The sequence below is a fragment of the Cervus canadensis genome, chromosome X (genome assembly GCF_019320065.1).
Source record: "Cervus canadensis isolate Bull #8, Minnesota chromosome X, ASM1932006v1, whole genome shotgun sequence".
Classification (NCBI taxonomy): Eukaryota; Metazoa; Chordata; class Mammalia; order Artiodactyla; family Cervidae; genus Cervus; species Cervus canadensis.
The window spans coordinates 77,732,671-77,752,600 of record NC_057419.1 but is presented as its reverse complement, the minus strand read 5'-3'; the positions used below and the strand labels follow the sequence as shown (position 1 = coordinate 77,752,600).

The window sequence follows — 19,930 nt, the reverse complement described above, 5'->3', positions numbered from 1 at the left end:
AATCCACCAGTTCTAGCTGGAGAGAGAGAAAGAGAATTCCTAAAGCTCAAAGAGAGTAAGGTAAAACACCATTTGTTTTCTTCTTTCTCTCATTTTCTTCATTCTTCATTGATCTAAGCAAGTCAAGTCTTTGTTAAAACAAAAATGTCAATATTCTATAGGATATAAATAAGACACAGAATATCAATGGAGTATTACTCAAATGTACAGGACATAAATTATTCAGGATATGAAGATCCATGAATATCTCAATTTGCACGGGAAATCAACATGTGCTACTGATAAGATGAAGAAGATGTTGGAATCATCTAGTATTTGAAGGATCTTTAACAAAAATTTTCAAATAAGCAATCATAACACTCCTGAATCAAATATTAAAACAAAGCATCAGCAAACAAATAGAATGGGGCTTCCCTGGTGGCTCAGACTGTAAAGAATCTGCCTTCAATGCAGGAGACCTGAGTTTGATCCTTGGGTCAGGAAGATCTCCTGGAGAAGGGAATGGCTACCCAATCCAGTATCTTTGTCTGGATAATTCCATAGACAGAGGAGACTGGTGGGCTATAGTCCATGGGATTGCAAAGAGTCTAACATGACTGAGCAACTAATACTTTCACTCTCAAAGAAATATAATATACAAAGAAGAACCAAATGGTAATTTTTGAATGGAAAAACTGAACTGAACTGAAAAATACGATAACCAAAACAATTACAAACCCACAAAATTTCAGTTTCTGGATTTAATAGTAGAATAGAGATGACAGAGGAAGGAGTTAGTGAACTTGAAGTTAGACTAATAGAAATTATCCAATTTTAACAAAAAGAAAAAAGATTGAAAAAAAATGAATGAAGCCTTAGGGACCTGTAGGACAGCACAAAGTGTCTCAACTTTATATAATCAAAGTCTCAAAAGGACAACAAAAAATGATGGTGCTGAAAGAGTATTCAAAGAAATAATGACTGAAAATGTTCCAAATGTGACCAATTATCTGACATAAATATACAAATAAAAAGAAGCTGAGTGGACCCCAAACGGGAAAAAACCCCAAAATCCAAGTCTGGTCACATTATAATCAAAGTGTTTAGAGTTAAATACAAAGAACAATTGGAAATCAAATTTAAAAAGACACAACAGTTCCTCCAAAGGACTTAGGTATACATCTAATAGGGTATATATCTAACAAGACATGTACAGAAGCTGAATTCTGAAAAATACAAAATGCTGATGAAATAACCCAAGAAGATGTAAATAAATGAACATACTGAGTTATATGAATTAGCAGAATCGATGCAATAAAGATGTTGGTTTCCCTCAGAGACCTATATATTCACAAAATACCAATCAAAATCCCAGAAGAATTTTTTATAGATATAGACAAGTTAATGTTAAAATAATGGAGGAAAATAAAAAAATAAAAGAAAGGAGACTAGCTAATACCGTGTTGAAAAAGAAAACCAAAGTTGGGAAAATTACACTACCCAATTTTAGGAAATGTTAAAAAAAGCCAAAGTAATCAGATCAGTATGGTATTGGTAAAGCAAAAGATACAGATCTATGGCACCTAATAAATAGGACAAATATAAACCTACATAAATATGGCCATTTGATTTTTACAAATGTGCAAAATCTCTTTGAAGAAAGGATAGACTTTTTAACAAATGTTGTTGGACTCTTTGGTTGTCAATATGCATAAAAATGAACAACTTACATCTCAAACTTTATCCAAAGACTAACCCAAAATAGATCATAGATATAAATGTAAAGTCCAAAACAATGAAACTTCTGGGAAAAAACATAGGAGAAAATGTTTGTGAGCTGAAACGAGGCAAAGAATTCTTAGAATCCAAACTAAAGCACAATCTATACAAGAAAATATTGATAAATTGGACTTTATCAAATTAAAAAATTTTTGCTCTGCCAAAGACATGGAAAGAAAAAGAAAAGACCAGGTGACAATGGATAGAAAATATCTGCAAATCACATATCTGTTAAAGGACTTGTATCCACAAATATATATATTTTGAAAAATATGAAACTCAACCACATGAAAAGATGGGTAAAGAACTTGAAAAGACACTTCACCATAGAGATTATGGCAAATGAGCATATGAAAGATATTTAGCAATGTTAGCTATCAGACAAATGCAAATTAACACTGCAATGAGATATCACTACATATCTATTAGACTAGCTGAAATAAAAAACAATGATGGACTTTCCTGGTGGCTCAGTGATAAAGAATCCACCTGCCAATACAGGAGACATGGGTTCGATCCCTGATTATGGAAGATCCCACATGCTGTGGAGTAACTAAGTCCGTGCACCACAGTTAAGCCCGTGTGCCGTAACTATTGAGCCTGTGCTCTAGATAGAGCCCAGGAGCTGCAACTACTGAAGGCTGCATGCTCCAGAGCACATACTCCACAACAAGAGAAGCCACCACAATGAGAAGCCTGCACATGGCAACTAAAGAAAAGCCCACGCGGCAACAAAGACCCAGCACAACCAAAAATAAATAAATAAAAATTATTTTAAAAAAAACAGTGATAATACCAAATGCCAAACAGGATGGGGAGAAACTGATTAGAGGGTTCAGGTGATGACAACCTGAACTAATTTATAGTTTTTCATCCAGTCTTTCATCTAATATTTCACCCACTGATGATTACTGCCTGGATCTGTGACTTCACTAAAGGTTGTCAAATGGTGATTTTCTACATTTATTTCTATGTTTATTCTATATCTGTTATATTTCTTGTGAAAAAGAACTTTCCCTCATCAACCTAGACTTATTTGGTTGTACTGAAATAGTCTGTATAGGAAAAGCAGAATCAAATACTGAGTTCCTTTCTTTTGTTAACTGTCAGAGTAAGGGGTTGATGTTTTATTTACTTCAAATGGTATCGAATGAGATGTTTTCTTTGATGGGGGTTGGGAGGGAGATCTCTCTATTTCTCTTTCAGTATCCTTAATAAACTCATGAGTTTTTACATATTCTACGTGTTTAAATCACTTAGCAATCATGTAGTTACTATCATTATTTGATGCTCATGTATTTTTGACATGATCCCATTGGTATTTGATGGCTTTCTTGCTCACTGACACAACAGTATAACACAGTTTCATCTTATTTATTTCCTCTCAAATCTGGAGTTAGCTATTACCCTCAAGAAGTCTTGATACTTTTTCTGTAGCATAGTATTTAGAGATTTTGTGCATCATTTTGTATATTTTTATCACGTGTGCTCAGTAGTGTCTGACTCTTTGCAATTTTTATCATAGACTAAAGGAAAATATTTGTAGTCAACGTTGATTTAACCTGGTTTTATTATAATGTTTTTGTTTAGTCGCTAAGCCATGTTTGACTCTTTTGGACTGACTGACCTGATGGACTGTGGCCTGTCAGGCTCCTCTTTCCATGGGATTTCCCAGGCAAGAATACTGGAGTGGGTTATCATTCCCTTCTCCAGGGGATCTTCCTGACCCAGGGATTGAATCTTCGTTTCCTGCATTGCAGGTGGATCCTTTACCACTGAGCCACCAGAGAAGCCCCATTATAATGTTACTTAAACATAAATAATAGTAGAGCTCTGTATAAATAAATTTCTGAAGCTAACAGTGCTGATACAATTATAAAACCAAAATGATAAACAACAAAACTAATAAATTAACAGCATTAATTTAATGTTATGCATTAGATTGTTTTGCTGAAACTAAATTACATTTCATAACATGAATATGACTCTGCAATGGCATATGGAGCATAGTTTATTTTATTGTATGCTATGGGATGACTCACTTCCCCTAGCACTTTATTCTGACTACCAAGAAATTGTATTATGTACCACATAATACAGGACCTGGTATAGGACCTGACCACATAGTTTACAAGGTCTGACTTGTTCATTGTATATCAACCCGAAACAACTAAAGTGATACTGTCTGGCATTGATGTGCTTGTAAATACAAGTGTGAGTGTTGATGATGCATGACAGTGCTCATTTACAAAGTGGTCTTCTAGATGATCCTGAATATGCTTATGTTAATTTATTTTAGATTATTTCCTTGGGAGATGGTCAGGTGCCAGTTAAAGCAAGAAGGCTAAGAGTTTTCATAGAACAAGTTGAGGTTAAAGGGAATATATCTGATGACAAACTGTGACTCCAGAAGCACATGAGAAAGAAGAGACAGCAACGCGTGGTTTCTAAATGTACCATGGCAAAACACTATTAGTTGGTCATGGCTACCAAAGAAAGTAGAGGGAGTGAAGTGAGCAAGTTATAAAACAAAGTAAGCTACAAAGTGTTTATAGTACCTAACAAATATTATTGGTTAATGTGAAAGCAAAAAGCTGAAGCATGAATATAAAAGCAGCACTTATTTAAAATAATAGCACAAACAGCCATCTGTAATATAGCATTTAATTTACCCTTCAAATAAATATTGACCAAAAAGCTAAAAGACGTAGCTTGGATGGTCTTCCACATTGTTGCCCAGCTGGCAGTCCTACAGGTTTCCTTCTCTCCTTGCTTGAATGGCATCCTTGACTTCTAGTGGGAACTTTACAGCAATGTTTAAGCAGGGGAGCGAGATATCAGTTTTGTTTGTTTTGTTATGCAAGTGACCTCTGTGGTGATGTAGATTCTACATAGTAAAAGATATGACTTTTAGCCAAGACTTGTAGCCGATCTCTGAAATGAGTTAGGAGGCTATTGCAGAGTTCTATTTGTTGAGGGTCTCAACTGAAGTGAAAAATGGAGTTGGGAGGCTTGATCTCAAGCATTTTTTTTTTATTTGGTTATTCCTGATTTCAGGATTTGATGAGCAAATGGAAAAGATGAACAAGTTAAGAAGGTGTTACAGTAATCCAGGTAAGAAGGGATGTGAACCTGAACAAGGTAACGAGATTAGGAATGGAAAAAAAAAAAAAAAAACAGGATGAACTACACAGATATTAAGGAAGTAGAAGTCGCAGGACATTTTGATGGAAGAGATACTTGGAGAAAGAAGAAGGTGCAAGAATGATCTTCAGGTTTTAAAAATTATCTACTACAAGTTACTGTTCACAAAGGTTGATGTAAAAACCCCCACATCTTTCTCAGATTCTTCCATGTCTTATTAGAATTGTCACTGGGAGAAGACCTTTCAAACAGTATTTACCGGGGAACCCAATATAGAAACACGTCACCTACAGGAATATACTCATAAAAAAAGAAAAAACCAAACTTTCTTTATCTAGGAGGGAAAATAAAAGTAAACAAGTAACACCTATGGGGTCAGCAAACTACCGTGCACAGGGCAAATCTGGATGGCTGCCTGTATTTTTAGTGGATTTAGATTAAGAATGTTTTTTACATTTTTAAATAGTTTTTAAAAATTCAAAGAATAATAATTTTTCAAGACACTTTAAAATGACCAAATTCAAATGTCAGTGCCCATAAATAAAGTTCAATGGGAACACAGCCATGCTCATTTGTGTACATACTGTCTATGGCTGTTTTGGGGCTACAGTTGCAGACTTGAATAGTTGACAGAGACCTTATAATCCTCAAAGTCTAAAATACTTATTACTTGGCTCTGCAAGTATACAGTTTGTAGACTCCCCGTCTTCTATAGCCCAGATACTATGCCAGGGCTTTCATACTGTGTCTCCTTTACGTTTCTCAAAACTTGTATTTGTATATTAGGTTATAGAAACCTGGAGAAATTATCTAGCTGACTGAGAAAAAGAACATGCTTTGTTTGTAAAAATATTCAAATTATTTAGGCAAATGTATTGCTACCTTTCTCTCTTTTTAAAGGATCGTATCCTTTCCCGCCTTAAACACTGTTACTCACTCCAAATGCTCAAAGCACCAAAGCTAAATTTTCAGAACATAAGGCCCTTTGCAAATGCAGTCTTTTAGTCACATCGCATCACTCTTTTACCCACCCGTTACCACTTAATTTCTCACTGTTCTCCCATTTTGTTCAGACACAAGCTGAAAGTGACACAATCAAGAGATATTTGGTATTCACTTCCTTTTGGTCCCTTGTCTACCCTTCCTTTCTATGCTTTTCTTCCCTTTACTTTCTAGATCGAATTGTCTACCACTAGGAAATATAAAAAAGAATGAAGGAGGGAAACTGCAAAATACATAAGGGTTTCATTTCGGGGAAGCATACCTCTTATCACTCAGGTCAGCCTAACTGGTCAAATCCTCGAGTGTAGGACTGTGTGTTTGTTTTTTAAACGTTATTCAACATCTACGCGAGGTTCAGTGGATGGCCATTCGGATATTGATTTCCCCACCTCCCCCTCTTCCTCTCCTTTAGAAACCCTGGAAAACAGAACATCTCCCCGCGGAAACACCTCAGGGTCGCGCCAAGATCCAGGCTTGCGCACTGAGACTCGCCCGGCGCCGCAGCCTCGACTCGCTAGTCCGCGGGGTCTCCGGGCAGAAACCCAGCGCGGGCTTCTCGATCGACCGCGCGCGCGTGCGCGCTCCCCCCGCGGCCCCCTACCCTGCAGCAAGGGGAGCGTGACGTAATGCAACCTCAGCAAGTCAGGCGCGGTATAAAAGAGGGCTAGGCGGCGCGCCTCCCAGACGCAGAGTAGCTTGTGATTGGCTCGAGCTGCGGAACCTCGGAAACCCGAATGTGAGGAGCTCGCTGATCCACAGCTGCCGCCCCCCGCAGAAATCCGGAGCGCGGTCAGAATCCTAGTGGCGGCGGCGGCGGCGGCAGGTAAGGAGACTCCTAAGGAGAGAGTACAGGGACTTGGATCCGCTGCTCTCAGTGTCGCTCGGGTGAGTAGAGGAGAGGCTCACACCCAGCGCGTAGTGTAGGGCGACGGGAACAATGGAAGTGGCGTCTAGTCCCTAAGCGTTCCCTCCCCTCGGGCAGACAGTGTTTCTCCTCAGCAGCGGGTGGCTGGGGGAATTGAGAGAATTAGTTCTCCTTCGGCTGCCCTGTTTTTCCCCGAGGCCACAGCTCCCGGGAGCGAGAGCCGTCGTGGAGGCCGTCGGTGCTTTAGGGTGACGGGAAAATGGCGGAAAACAAAACGGTGAAGAATGCGGCGGCCCCCTGGCATTTTCTCTCGGCGACACTACCCCCCCCCCATTCCTCTCAGCTGCACTTCCCCCATCTCGCTCCCGCCCCCGTCCCCGCCAGCCGCGGTTGGTAACCTTGGAAAGCGCGAGGGATGACGGCGTTTGTGAGAGGGTGGCACCGAATCGGGCATTTTAGGGGCTAGGGAGCCTTCAGAGCCTGCGGTGGGGGTGGGGGCCGTGTGCGGCAACTGTCGCCTTCGCTAAAACACCACCATTTTGGTTCCCTGCCGCCGTCTCCCGTGTAGCGGGGCAGAGGGAGCAAGATGGTGAGGGGTTGGGCAGCACGGCGTGGGTAGTATCGGTGGCGACTGCTGCACCAAGTGAGGGAGGAGGGGAAAGGGTATTCTTGTCTCTTCGCTTTCTGCTTTTCCACTGCGAAGGTTCTCATTTGGTTGAAGATCCAGGGAGACGGGTAATGTATGGGAGGGCACGTGTGTGCGTTCTGCTCAGAATGATTGAAACTTGGCGTGATCGTGGGAAAGGGAGACTTCTGCGGGAAGAGGGTTGCGTCCAAAGCTGCAATACAGCTACTTGCCAGGGCTCCTTTGTCTCCTATCTCTGCTTATACTACTTTCACATTCTCTTGTTCTACCGCCTTAGGATTTTTCTCCTGCCCCTCACCCTATTTACATCATCGGGAAGCTAGGCCCTGAGTAATCTGTTTAGAGGAGACGAGTGAGAGTAAAATGTGTGTGTGTGTTGGGGGGGGGGGGTGTTGCTTGTTTGTTTTTTGTCTTGCTTTGATTTTTGTTTTGTGATTTCTGCTCCACATACACTGAGGGAAAGATGTTTTCTTGAAGAGTACTTGATGTGGTTATCTCCACTCAATAAGGATGTGAAATATACTCTTCAGCATACTGAGAAGCCTAGCTATATTGGCTACTGAATCCTTAACACACTGCTGTTCTCATACCCCATTCGTTATTGATCTTATTGAAACTTTCTATATGGGGAAAAAAGGTGCTCCAGTTTATTTGATATTCTTACAGTGTGATAATTCCTGTAAGAGTTGCACTATGTGTTAAAATCTTTACACTTCATTGAGCACTAGTGCAGATTTTTTTTCTATGGATTTGGCAAGAATAAAGCTTGCCCTTGGTTGGTTCTCTTTTACTTTCCAAAATAAAATGTTGCTAGCGATTTTTAAAATATGCTTTAGGAAAGATTTTGGTTTAATCAGATGGTCGGATTCTAAGTGAAGTAACGTTGTAGGTAGGTATTTCTGTTGGAATCCTTTTGGTTGCTTTTTAGGTTAACAGTTTTGAGCATATGAACCCTTCCCAATCTCACCCTGTACATTAAAGTGTAAAGAAAATTCTTAAGTTGTGTCAGAGATTTGGTTCAAAATGTTTTAAGATATCTAATTGTGAATGTATTTTTGCAATAGGTAAAAAGAACGTTCTTCCAAAGAAAATAACGTAGTTCAGAAGGAAAAATAACAAAAACAAAGTGCTGCAGATTTTATTTTACAATATGTAAGAAAATCTACAGTTTCTTCAGGATACTCATATTAAGGTGATTAACAAATTACTTCATGTTTTGTTTAATAATTAGGCAAAATTAACTGTTTAAAACATTTTAAAGGCATTTGTAATTGTTCTCTTGGTCATGTGATAAAGCAGTTATTCTGATTAAATTTAAAATAGTACACTGTTCTAAATGTTGGAAATAAGTCATTATGGCATTTTAATTTATCTCTCCGAAGACCCAGGTAGTTGTGAACTCTCTTGACTTCATTTTGAAGGCAGAAAACAATGTGGTGTTTAAAAAAGATAACAAAAATACAGCTCAGAGTGTGCTCACATATAAAGTAATTTTGTTTGAATCATTGTGATATACAGAGATGTCACCTACTGCTGTAGGATTTTGAGATATATGACTCAAGTGTTGATAAAGATTACTCTGTGAGACTTTCCTGCCTTCAGTATACCTATAGAACTTTGAGGCAAGGAGAAAAAATCTTAGTGATCTCCTGTACTTAAGAATAGATTAAGCCAAATTTATTAAACATTTCTAACTAAAAATAAGGAAATGTTCTATAAAATTGACAGATTTTTTTGGTCGATTTGCTTAGAAGCTTGTATCTGAGAGTAAAGTATACATGTAGTTTTAAGAAATAGCATTAAGTTACAGAATCTAATTTTAGGTTCCATACTATCTGGTGATCTTAAATATAGTATAAGTCATTTGAAATGAAATAGGTTGAGCCCTTGCTTTCAAAACTAGCATGAGGCTAGCATGGCTTTATTAATTATTAATGAAAAAACTTACAAGTTACAGTTACAAGTAAAAGCTATTCTGAAAGAACCAATTTGCTAAATGTTTGTATGTGATTGATCTTATCTCTGCTACATTTAGGAAGCAGTCATGTTTCATGAGTCCTCAAAACTGTGAGCCAAGAGATTGTAGTAGAGTAAGGCAAGAAGTCCTTACTGGCTCAAAGAACTCCAGGGAAACTGGGATAGAACATTTTTCATTATAAGTAGAACCCCGGGAGCCAGAGGTGAAACACAAGTTTATCTGCAGAGCTACGCTGCAGGGCTGAGCTGGGTCTGGAAGAAATGGATGAGAGCCACTGGATGAAATGCACTAATACTAGACACCTGAGTCCTCTAGTAATGTATAAATACCCCAACTATTGTCTGTTGTCATCTTGTTCTTTTTTCTTCCTATTTAATAACCTATATTTTAACTGGAACATCAATACTACAGTTTTGTTCTTTTGCTTGCGTCTATCACTTCCCTGTGGCTCATCCCCTTTGTGCTTCTTCTCCATTATCTTTGGTTTACTTCCACTGACCCTTCTTTTATTTATGGTTGTCACATAAAGCATAAAACAAGGTTTCTTTTGTTTGTTTGCTTTGTTTTCCTTTGTAATGAGATTTGCACACCTGGTTGAGAGGCACATTTTCAGTTGCATTTTTCTCAAAACAATTGACTTTGACCTAAATGCATTTAAACTATTTTAAAAAACACTTCTTTTACAGAGATTTGTGAATGAACTTTACTAAGTATGGATCCAGGTGGTGGAAGTCTTGGATTGCACACATCAGACTCTAGAATGGCCCATACCATGATTATGCAGGATTTTGGTAAAGCATTTTCTTTGTTGTATTTTTTCTTTGTAACTAAACATCAAAACTCTATTGGGGAAGGGGAGAATTACAATGAAAAATTGTTCCTTTGCCAAGAAAATACATTTGTAGGGCTTATTTAAGTAAATCTATGTGTCAATAATCTAGTTAAAATCATTCTTATAATTTTGTGGGTAGATTGAAGTAAGGAAACTTGGAATATAGTGGTAATATGTCATTGGACATGAAAAACAATTTACATAAATATTTACAGCAGTTTTCATGTTAGAAAATGTTAAAATATAAAATACATTTTAAGTTGCATTGTTAAAGCTGGAAATGGAAGTACTTTTGTCATTTCAAAGAAGTTAGATGCTTATATAGTGATAGAGGAATATCTTGCACTAGGTGATTAGTTATATTCTGATCCATATACTTAGAAAGTTCTCACTAATAGCATTACCTTTTTATTTTCTTGAAAAAAAAAATTCCCTATTTTTGTGATCAGATTTTTCAGTAGCCTCTTAACAACAGTCATTTTGACAATGATAAGACTCCCTTAACAGCAAATAATCTGAATTTGGGCAAAGTCAGTCTGAATGATAGAAGAGAGAGGTATCTGAAGTATAAGTGGCAGTGATAGGGTGGTAAGAATTACAGAAAAGATCAGAGAGTAGAAGAGACAAATGGTAAATTGGGAGAAAAAGTAAACAGAAACATGAGATATTGTGGAACGTGAAAGATACAATTAGAAATGGGAGACTACAAAGAGTGATACTTTGCTCAATTAAGAAAAGGCTACACTATTTTTAGATAATATGGTTGAATATGTTATTTTGTCTCATGTTGTAAAGCCCACTGTAATGAGACTCAGAACTAGATTCTAGTCTTGGCAGTCCTATTAATTGCCTATGTAAACTTAGGCAAATTACTTAATTCACTTTTATGAGTGGGTTGGACTAGATAACATTTAATGTCCTCTCCAGATTTAATGTGTTGGGAGTTGTTGTTAATTGATGACACAAAAAGGAATCATGGATTTACTCTGCTTAAAGAGTCAGAAGTGAGTTGTTTGATTATAGATGACCTAGAAGTGATTTTAGGTGGAAAAAGTATGGGAATAAACTCTAAAAGAAGGCAAAAGGCTGACGTGTAAGAGATTTTAAAAAGAATTTTGTGAATTCCTTGCAAGAGATAAGTTTTTTGAATTATGGAACACTTGAAATTCAGTATAAGTTTATAATAATGTTCACTATAATAAGCTTAACGTTTTACCTTTTAAAAATAAGATTTTTTTAAACTTTCTGTTTTGGGTTATAGCCGATTAACAGTGTTGTGATAGTTTCAGGTGAACAGCAAAGAGAATCAGCCATACATATACATGTTTCCATTCTCCCCCAAACTCCCCTCCCATCCAGGCTGCCAGATGAGCATAGTTCCATGTGCTTTACAGTAGGTCCTTGTTGGTTATCCATTTTAAATGCAGCAGTGTTTATATGTCCATTCCAAACTCCCCAACTATGCCTTGCCCCCATCATTCTCCCCCAGCAGCCATAAGTTCATTCTCTTAAGTGTGTAAGTCTCTGTGAGTGAAGTCAGAGAAGGAAAAATATTATATGACATCTTTCATATCTGGAATCTGAAAATAAATGATGCAAAATAAGATTTTTTATGGAAGAAATGCAGTATTTTGTCCATCTTATACAAAATATTACTTACCCTGTGGCATCTGATAAAGTGCCAGAAACCCCTCCTATCCCCACTCCTGAAGAAGTTGCCCATTAGCAAGCAAAGTTTGATACCTTTCAAAGATTGAAAAAATGTCTGGTGCTGGTGAATTTTTACTTGGTGTTCCTCTTACCTTTCTTTCCATTGTTCCTCCTCGCTGTCTTGAGGCTTAATTAAGCCCTTATATATAATACTAAGGTTTACAGATTCTAAAATTTGATTAGAAATTAGATACATTCTCTTTAAATTTTTGCTAGCTTAAAAACTTAGATATCTACAAACCTAGAAATTAATGATATTTGTGAAACATGAGTGTAGCATACATAGATAGAGCTAGCTAAGTAAACACACTATGTGGTATAGGATCTCTAAATTCTCTACGTTTTTGGTTGGTATGAAATGGCTACTATATTAAGAGTCTGAACTATTTAATTCAGAAATTTATCAGAACAGTTTCTTTTCAAGGATACTTTAAATTTTACAATAGTATGCTTTATGTGATAACTTGTGCATGTCTCAGTATAATAGTTGTCCTTGGAATCTGTGCTGTTGAATCTAATTGTTTAAGATTTTATTGCTAAAAAAAGTCCATACTGCTTTGGGCCTGCGTGTGCATGTGTATTCAGTTGCTAAGTTGTGTCCAACTTTGTGACCTAATGGACTGTAGCCCATCAGGCTCCTCTGTCCATGGGACTTACCAGGCAAAAATACCGGAGTAGGTTGCCATTTCCTTCTTGAGGTAATCTTCCCGACCAAGGGATCAAATGTGGATTCATTATCACTGAGCCACCTGGGATGCCCATATTGCTTTGAGACTTAGTAGCAAAATAGCAGTATATGGTGGCCCAAAACAAACCCCCCAAATACCAAATATTATGCTTTCTGGTGAAATTCAGCTTTTCACATTTAATTTAAGCAACTTTAGTAAGAAGGGAAATGCTTGGAATAATGACTTGTTTCTTACTCTTATCTGGTCATCAATTGATTTCACACTTTTAAAAGAATTTTTTTCATATTTGTTTATAGTTTGCTACCTAGCAAGATAAATTTTTAATGCCTTTTAATGCTGCTTACTAAATGCCTTAAATTTTAAATAAGTCACTCTATGGTAGGTCTTTTTATTCTTTCTCTTTCAATCTATTCCTTTAGTAGTGATTCACTTGATTAGCCCTATAAATTTCTCAAAAATCAGTCTCTAGAGTAAGTAAATTCTGTTCTCCTCATTTAGGCAAGTTAAAAAAAGCCAGGCTAGAGTAAAAAAAAATGCATTCAGTTCCCAGCTTGAACCTTGAGCAAGCTTATTTAATCTCTCTAAACTGTCGTTTGTTCGTGTTTAAAGTGGAGATAATAACAGTCCCCTTATTTCACAGTTCTGAGGCTTAAATGAGATATTATATGTAAAATACTAGGTTGCTTGGTGCATAGTATTCAATAATAAATATAGCTAGTGTGTAGCTAAAATAACTTTGTCTAGAAATTCAGTGGAATCTTAATAAATGAGTTGAGAAGAGGAAAGAGCAGAATTTAATGAAAAGCATTTTGGATCATGGTCTGAGTTTCTGCCAGTACCCTGTGGGAACTCATCAATTCTTGGTCTAAGATTCTTAAATTATTTAGTTCAGGGTAAACAAGCATGTTTGGATTTTTTTGGTTTAGATCTGATTTATTTTGACCTGTATGTTCCTGCTAGAGTGAAAACTAGGTAAACTGAAAAGCACTTATTCCATCTTATTAGAATCCTCCCAAACAGGTTAATCTGAACCCAAGCCAGCACTAGCATTATTCTGTCCTTCCATCCTTCTTTAGTGTCTACCTTTAGAAAACAAACTATCTTCTAGCTGTGTTCTTAAATAAATGAAATTTCCCACACTTTAAGTCTAATTTATGAAAAAAATTTATATAGTTTTAGTTATTATTCATATACATAGAATTTCAATACTGTGAATTTTATAGGCTTAGAATTTAGTTTTTCCTTGCTAAAAACTGCATTTTCAGTCTGGTTGAATACTAAATTTGAACCCTCACCATCTCCCTGTCTACAAAAATGACCAGTGGAGTAAAAAGTGAATAGAAAGTTCTTATTCTATACACACTCCCTTTGTCTACTGATTTTCAAGGTTGAGGCTGTGTCCTTTTGGGTAATATGGTGGTTTTGGTGAGAATTTGAGAATAGTGAGAAAGCTTCAGAAGGGTTGAAAGGTAACTTTCCCTTCTCACCTTATTTTTTAATGTGTTCACTGGTCTCCATCCTAATTTACCAGCAAACTTCCATAATGAATTGGTTAATAATAGTGAACCATGTAACAAATTGCACTCTTTTGGATTATTACTGTATAGAAAGTGATCATTATGTAGAAAAGGCTTTATACTGGATTCATGTAGGTAATTTTCTTTTAACTTGGTCCATAAACTCTATTAATTTGTTTATTGCATCACTTCAGAGAGGCAGAATGTAACAGAATTACTCGTGAAGGAATTTTACACTCTTATAATTATATTTACAAGAGGGTAGGAGTTGGCGTTTACCATGCTGCTCAAGATAAATGTTATTTAAAGCTTTATTCCTACAATTTTACTAATTTAGAATTTAATACAATTCAGAGTCTATATGTGTGTTTTTTTAAATAAACCAAATCTTTATCTAAAATGAGTTGTTTTCTTCTCCCCAAATCAGATGTGAAAAGATGCTTCCCATTTTTGAATATAATAATTCTTATAAAATTAAAGAAGTTCAGAGACTTTCATGTTTATAATACATATTGTCTAATGTATTAAGCTGTCATTTTATTAACTCAGTTTAACATATTAGCACCCTTTTGTGTTTTTGTGTCCTTTTTATTTTAACTTTAACTTTTTGAAATGCTAGATTCACAGGAAGTAGAAAAAATAGTGTATAGGGTCCCATAAACCCTTTACTTATGCTTCTGCAATGGTGACATCTTAGTACAATATTAAAAACAGGAAATTAACATTGGTGCATTACTGTTATCTAGACTACAGACCTCATTCAGTTTTTACCATTTGTGTGTATGTGAGTGTATATAGGTCTGTGCAGTTTTGTTCCATATATAGATATAGACACCACCACAGTGAAGATACACAGTGAGCATGTATTTATGGTGCTCATCACTGTGTATGTGCTGTGCCAAAATATTCATATACACCCCCATCCTTGGCAACTGCTATCTGCTCTCCATCTCTATGCTTTTAGAATTTTGAGAATGTTATATAAATGATTCCATTTATACATTATGCAGTATATTGTATGTTGTAATTGAATTTTTTCACTCAGCACAATTTTCTGGCAATTGATTCAGGTTGTTAATGTATCAATAGCTCGTCCCTTTTTTATTGCTAAGTAGTATTCCATAGTGAGGATGTGCCAAAGATGGCTTAACCAATCATTTGCATGCTGTAAACATTTGAGTTTTATTTTTCTTTTGCTACTAGAAATAATTACTATGCATTGTTATGGATAGTCATGTAAATTTGTTGTGTAAACATATTTTCGTAACTATCAGAGAAATGCTGCAGAGTGCAATTGTTAGGTTGTATTGGTAAGTACATGTTTTTTGTAAGAAACTGCCAAATGATTTTCGAGTGGCTGCTACCATTGCATATGAGAGATTCAGTTTCTCTGCATCCTCACTGACCTGTGGTGGTATTTATTTCTTTTTTTTAAGCTGTTCATTATCTCACTGTGGCTTTTTTGTTTTACTTCAAAATAAAGTATATTATTTTTAAGGTTTTAACTTAGATTTTACTAACATTGTTCTCTTTCACTTCCCCCTCGGTTCCTGGTTGGTGGGGGTTTTTATTGCAGTTTAATTGTCAGTGGTTCTTTAAAATCCTAATTTTCCCAGGACTATTTCTAATTTTAAAACTATTTTATGTCATCTGATATATAAATACTTTTAATTAATAAGATTACTTTCTTTGGATAATTTGTATTGTAGTTGCTGGAATGACTGGTACTGCGCATATCGATGGAGACCATATTGTTGTTTCAGTTCCTGAGGCTGTATTAGTTTCTGATGTTGTCACAGATGGTGGGATAACTCTTGATCATGGCCTTGCAGCTGAAGTTGTTCATGGGCCTGATATCATTACCGAGACTGATGTAGTAACAGAAGGTGTAATTGTTCCTGAAGCTGTACTTGAGGCTGATGTTGCTATTGAAGAAGATTTAGAGGAAGATGATGGTGATCACATCTTGACGTCTGAGCTAATTACAGAAACCGTTAGAGTACCTGAGCAGGTTTTTGTGGCTGATCTTGTTACTGGTCCTGATGGACACTTGGAACATGTGGTCCAAGATTGTGTTTCAGGAGTTGACTCTCCCACAATGGTGTCAGAGGAGGTTCTTGTAACTAATTCAGATACAGAAACTGTGATTCAAGCAGCTGGTGGTGTTCCTGGTTCTACAGTTACTATTAAAACTGAAGATGATGATGATGATGATGTCAAGAGCACTTCTGAAGACTACTTAATGATATCTTGTAAGTGACATTTAAGTTCCATAATTACTTGGTAGAAGTTGATTAATGTTTAACATGGACAGGTTTTCTGGGATGGGGGATCTGTTCAATAAAGGTCATGTGGGTAATCTTTTTGAAAAGTAATTTTTTTCAAAGCTGTGTTGTTGAGATGGCTTTTTGAATTTGCTTATGTTTTTAATTTACTCTGAAAATTCATACCTACAATGGAGTAAACTAATGCAATTTATTAATATCTTAGAATAAAAATATGAATTTGGAAGGTTCAAAAAGAACATTAAATGACACAAAATTTTAATGGCAAATATATGTATTCCAAAATGGGTAATTGTATGCAACCACCACTTTCTCTTTAATTTGACAGATAGTGGAGTTGTCATTTCAGTTTTGCTTAGGAATTTAAGCATAACGTGTTAAGAAATGTGATTAGTTTTTCTAATTAAATAGTTGAAAAGTAAATAATCAACTCAGATTGTATTCTACAATTCTGCCTGTGTTTATTTTCTGTTGTCTGTTCAAGTGTGTGTATAGTCTATGCAAAAATACTTAAATTTATATCAGACTGACTTTATGATGTTCTTAAGACATGTTATCTGAATGAAGAAGATAGAAGTATCTTGTTCTCATTTCAAGTGGTAGGTTTGCCTGAATAGCAGCAATAATAAAAATCTTATGATAAGTTATTGGTGGAGCTTGAGGAAGAAGTGGATCTATTCCTTATAAAATTTGAAGTCATCATGCTAGAAGAAGTAAAGATTAAATGAAGATTTCACTTTTCAAGGGAGGATTTTTGTTCTTTTCTTTTTTAAAATAAAAAATGGTTGATTGAGAAGTGAATTAACAGGTAGAATATGTGTATGTGTATATAAAGTGATTGTTATGTATGTGTATCAGTGAATTTAAAACTAAAAACAAATTATATTTAATTTGTAAATAATGATTCTGAAGTCTGATGTGTTAGCTTTTTTCCTCTATAAGCACTTCAAAGTGAATATTTACATTGTTTTGAAGTGAATAATTTAAGCCACTAAAAGACTGTGCAAATGTTATTATTCTTTTTAAATTGATGTGGATTACTAAAGCAGCTCCATATTTACATCTTAATCTGACATTTTTTTTAAAAAAAGCAAAACTGTGATTATGGTTTTCTAAAATGGTATGGCAAAAGTCAAAGGTCTTTCTGGACCAAAACAAATTCAGTATGCCTTTAAAAGGATACTTGTCAAATTAAACTCTCTGGTATTAAAGTGGTCTAAAATTTAGACATTATATGTATTGTGAATAGTCATATCTCAACATATCTTCTGTGATTTGATTCTGTAAAAGTTTTTTTTAAGTTTCTAGAATATTTTAATTTAAAATGTTTATCTTGATGTTACCATATGTGTCAAGTGCAAAAGACTTCTGTCCTTCTAGTCTAATAGAATTAGACTGAAAACTATAAAGAACATTGTGTTATTCAAATAATACTGGAACTGCTGTGGGGTCATTTTAGGGGAATTCAGACTGGGGATTAATTACCTCCTTAATCATTAGTAAAGAAACTGTAACAATTTTTAAATAAATACCTTTTTTTAAACTTAAATAATTTTTTATTGTAGGATATAGGGTATACAAATATGAAATATTTTATATCATTTATTTTCTCACCACCCAGATCCTTGACTTTTTGTAATGGTAGAATATTCAAATTGGGACTAATTACTCTATCTTACCATTTTCATTTATTTTATTTTACTCTAGTTTGATTTAGTTTTTCCTTTTTTTTCTTCATCTCTTAATCTTTAATTCATGTTTTTACCTCTGGTTTTTGTTGACCATTAAATCTTCAGAAGTTCAAGAATAAATTGCCTTGAGAGGCCTCAATGTTAATTTTAAAAGTTCTCTGGTTTTTTCCCAAGATATCTTCAACTACTCTAAGAGATAAAATTGAGAACTTAAAACAGACTTTTATCTTGTTCCTGAATCCCTATAAGGAAATCTCAGCAGCTGGGTTTTATTGGTAGGGAGTTTGTCTTCTCTCAGTCTCTGAGGTATATCTTAAGTTTTTTCCACTTTCAGTCCAAATGTCACAATTTCTTTATCTTAACAGATAGTTAGGCTTTTCCACTTGTGCTAAGTAACTTGGAAATTAATATAGGATAACTATCTGTCTAAAGTTGTCCCAGGTGTTCTTTTATTTAAAAATACCTAACACCCATAAGACACTTGTGGGTGATGATTTCCTTTATGAAAAACTTCATTGGAGAAAGGAGAGTCCTTTAAATAATTAACCAATATAGTGCATTCAAAGTTGTTTTTTTACCTATAAAATCAGTTGTTATTTCTTTCAGGAAAATATTCTTGTGTAAAGAAAAATATATTGGTAGGGTCATTATGGGAGATATCATGAAACCTCACCAATTTCAGGGATAAACGGGAAAAGTTAACCACCTTTGTATTTTTTAATATAACAACTTTATTGAGATAGTCACATGCCATACAATTCACTCATTTAAGGTGTTCAATTCAGTGATTTTTCATATATTCACAGAATTGTATCACCATAATCAATTTTAGAATTTTTTCTTACCCCAAAAAGACATCCTCATGCCCTTGAGCAGTCACTCTGTTAGTCCACTAACCCGTCAGGCAAAATCCAGTTTCTGTCTCTATAGATTTGCTGTTTTCAACATTTTATGTAAATATAATGGTATAATATATGGCCTTTTGTGTGTGACTTCTTTTACTTAGTATAATGCTTTCAAGGATCATCTATGTTGTAGCATGTGTCAGTCCTTCATTCCTATATATTGATGAATATATCCATATATTTCATTATATGGATATAAATTTTATCAGTTCATTGGTTAATAGACATTTGAGTTGTTTCCACTTTTGTGCTTTTGTGAATAATGCTGCCCTGAACATTCATGTACAAGATTTTGTGCTCATAGATTTTAGATCTCTTGGATATATACACCTAGGAGTAGAACACCTTTGTAATTTAAATATTATTCATTTTTGTTTGTTTCATCATTATGTAATAGGGATCCATTATACATTGCCTTATCCCATCCCTGTGGCACATCAGTATATAGTTGACCCTTGAACAACACAGGTTTGAACTGTGTGGGTCCACTAATACAAGGATTCTTTTCAATAAATATATACTATAGTATTACATAATTTGAGGTTGATTGAGTCTGCAAATGCAGAACTACAGATATGGAGGGCCAACTCTAAAGGTATACATAAATTTCGACTGTGTATAGAGTCAGTGCCCCTAAGCCCTGCATTGTTCAAGAGTCAGCTGTACTCTGTACTGATAACATCATATTCACCATATTAATTTTTTGATAGATGTAACAAAAAAGGGGTGCAGTAAAAAGCCTACTTAGTTTTTTAAAGGAATATTATATCGTACATTTTACTAAAATGAAATTTTAATCAAATTGTACCAATGGGCTATAGAAGAATGTTGAATGATACCACACTTTGTGGGGCTGGCAAATAATGCACCTTACTATTTTAATGTTATATTTAGCACCAGTAGAATTC

General features: G+C 35.4%; 1 protein-coding gene across 8 annotated transcripts in view; it reads left to right on the top strand.

Annotated features, from left to right (window-relative positions):
• The first annotated feature begins 6,577 nt into the window (after nucleotides 1–6,577).
• Nucleotides 6,578–19,930, top strand: part of ZNF711 (zinc finger protein 711) — a 28,578-nt gene continuing 15,225 nt past the window's right edge. The window contains exons 1-5 of one of the 8 annotated variants that reach the window (XM_043458935.1): nucleotides 6,618–6,789; nucleotides 8,480–8,607; nucleotides 9,451–9,707; nucleotides 10,080–10,184; nucleotides 15,851–16,393. In XM_043458935.1, the coding sequence (XP_043314870.1) occupies nucleotides 10,106–10,184; nucleotides 15,851–16,393 (622 nt within the window). In that variant the 5' untranslated portion in view covers nucleotides 6,618–6,789; nucleotides 8,480–8,607; nucleotides 9,451–9,707; nucleotides 10,080–10,105. The other 7 variants (XM_043458937.1, XM_043458934.1, XM_043458932.1 and 4 more) reach the window with 7 other exon arrangements.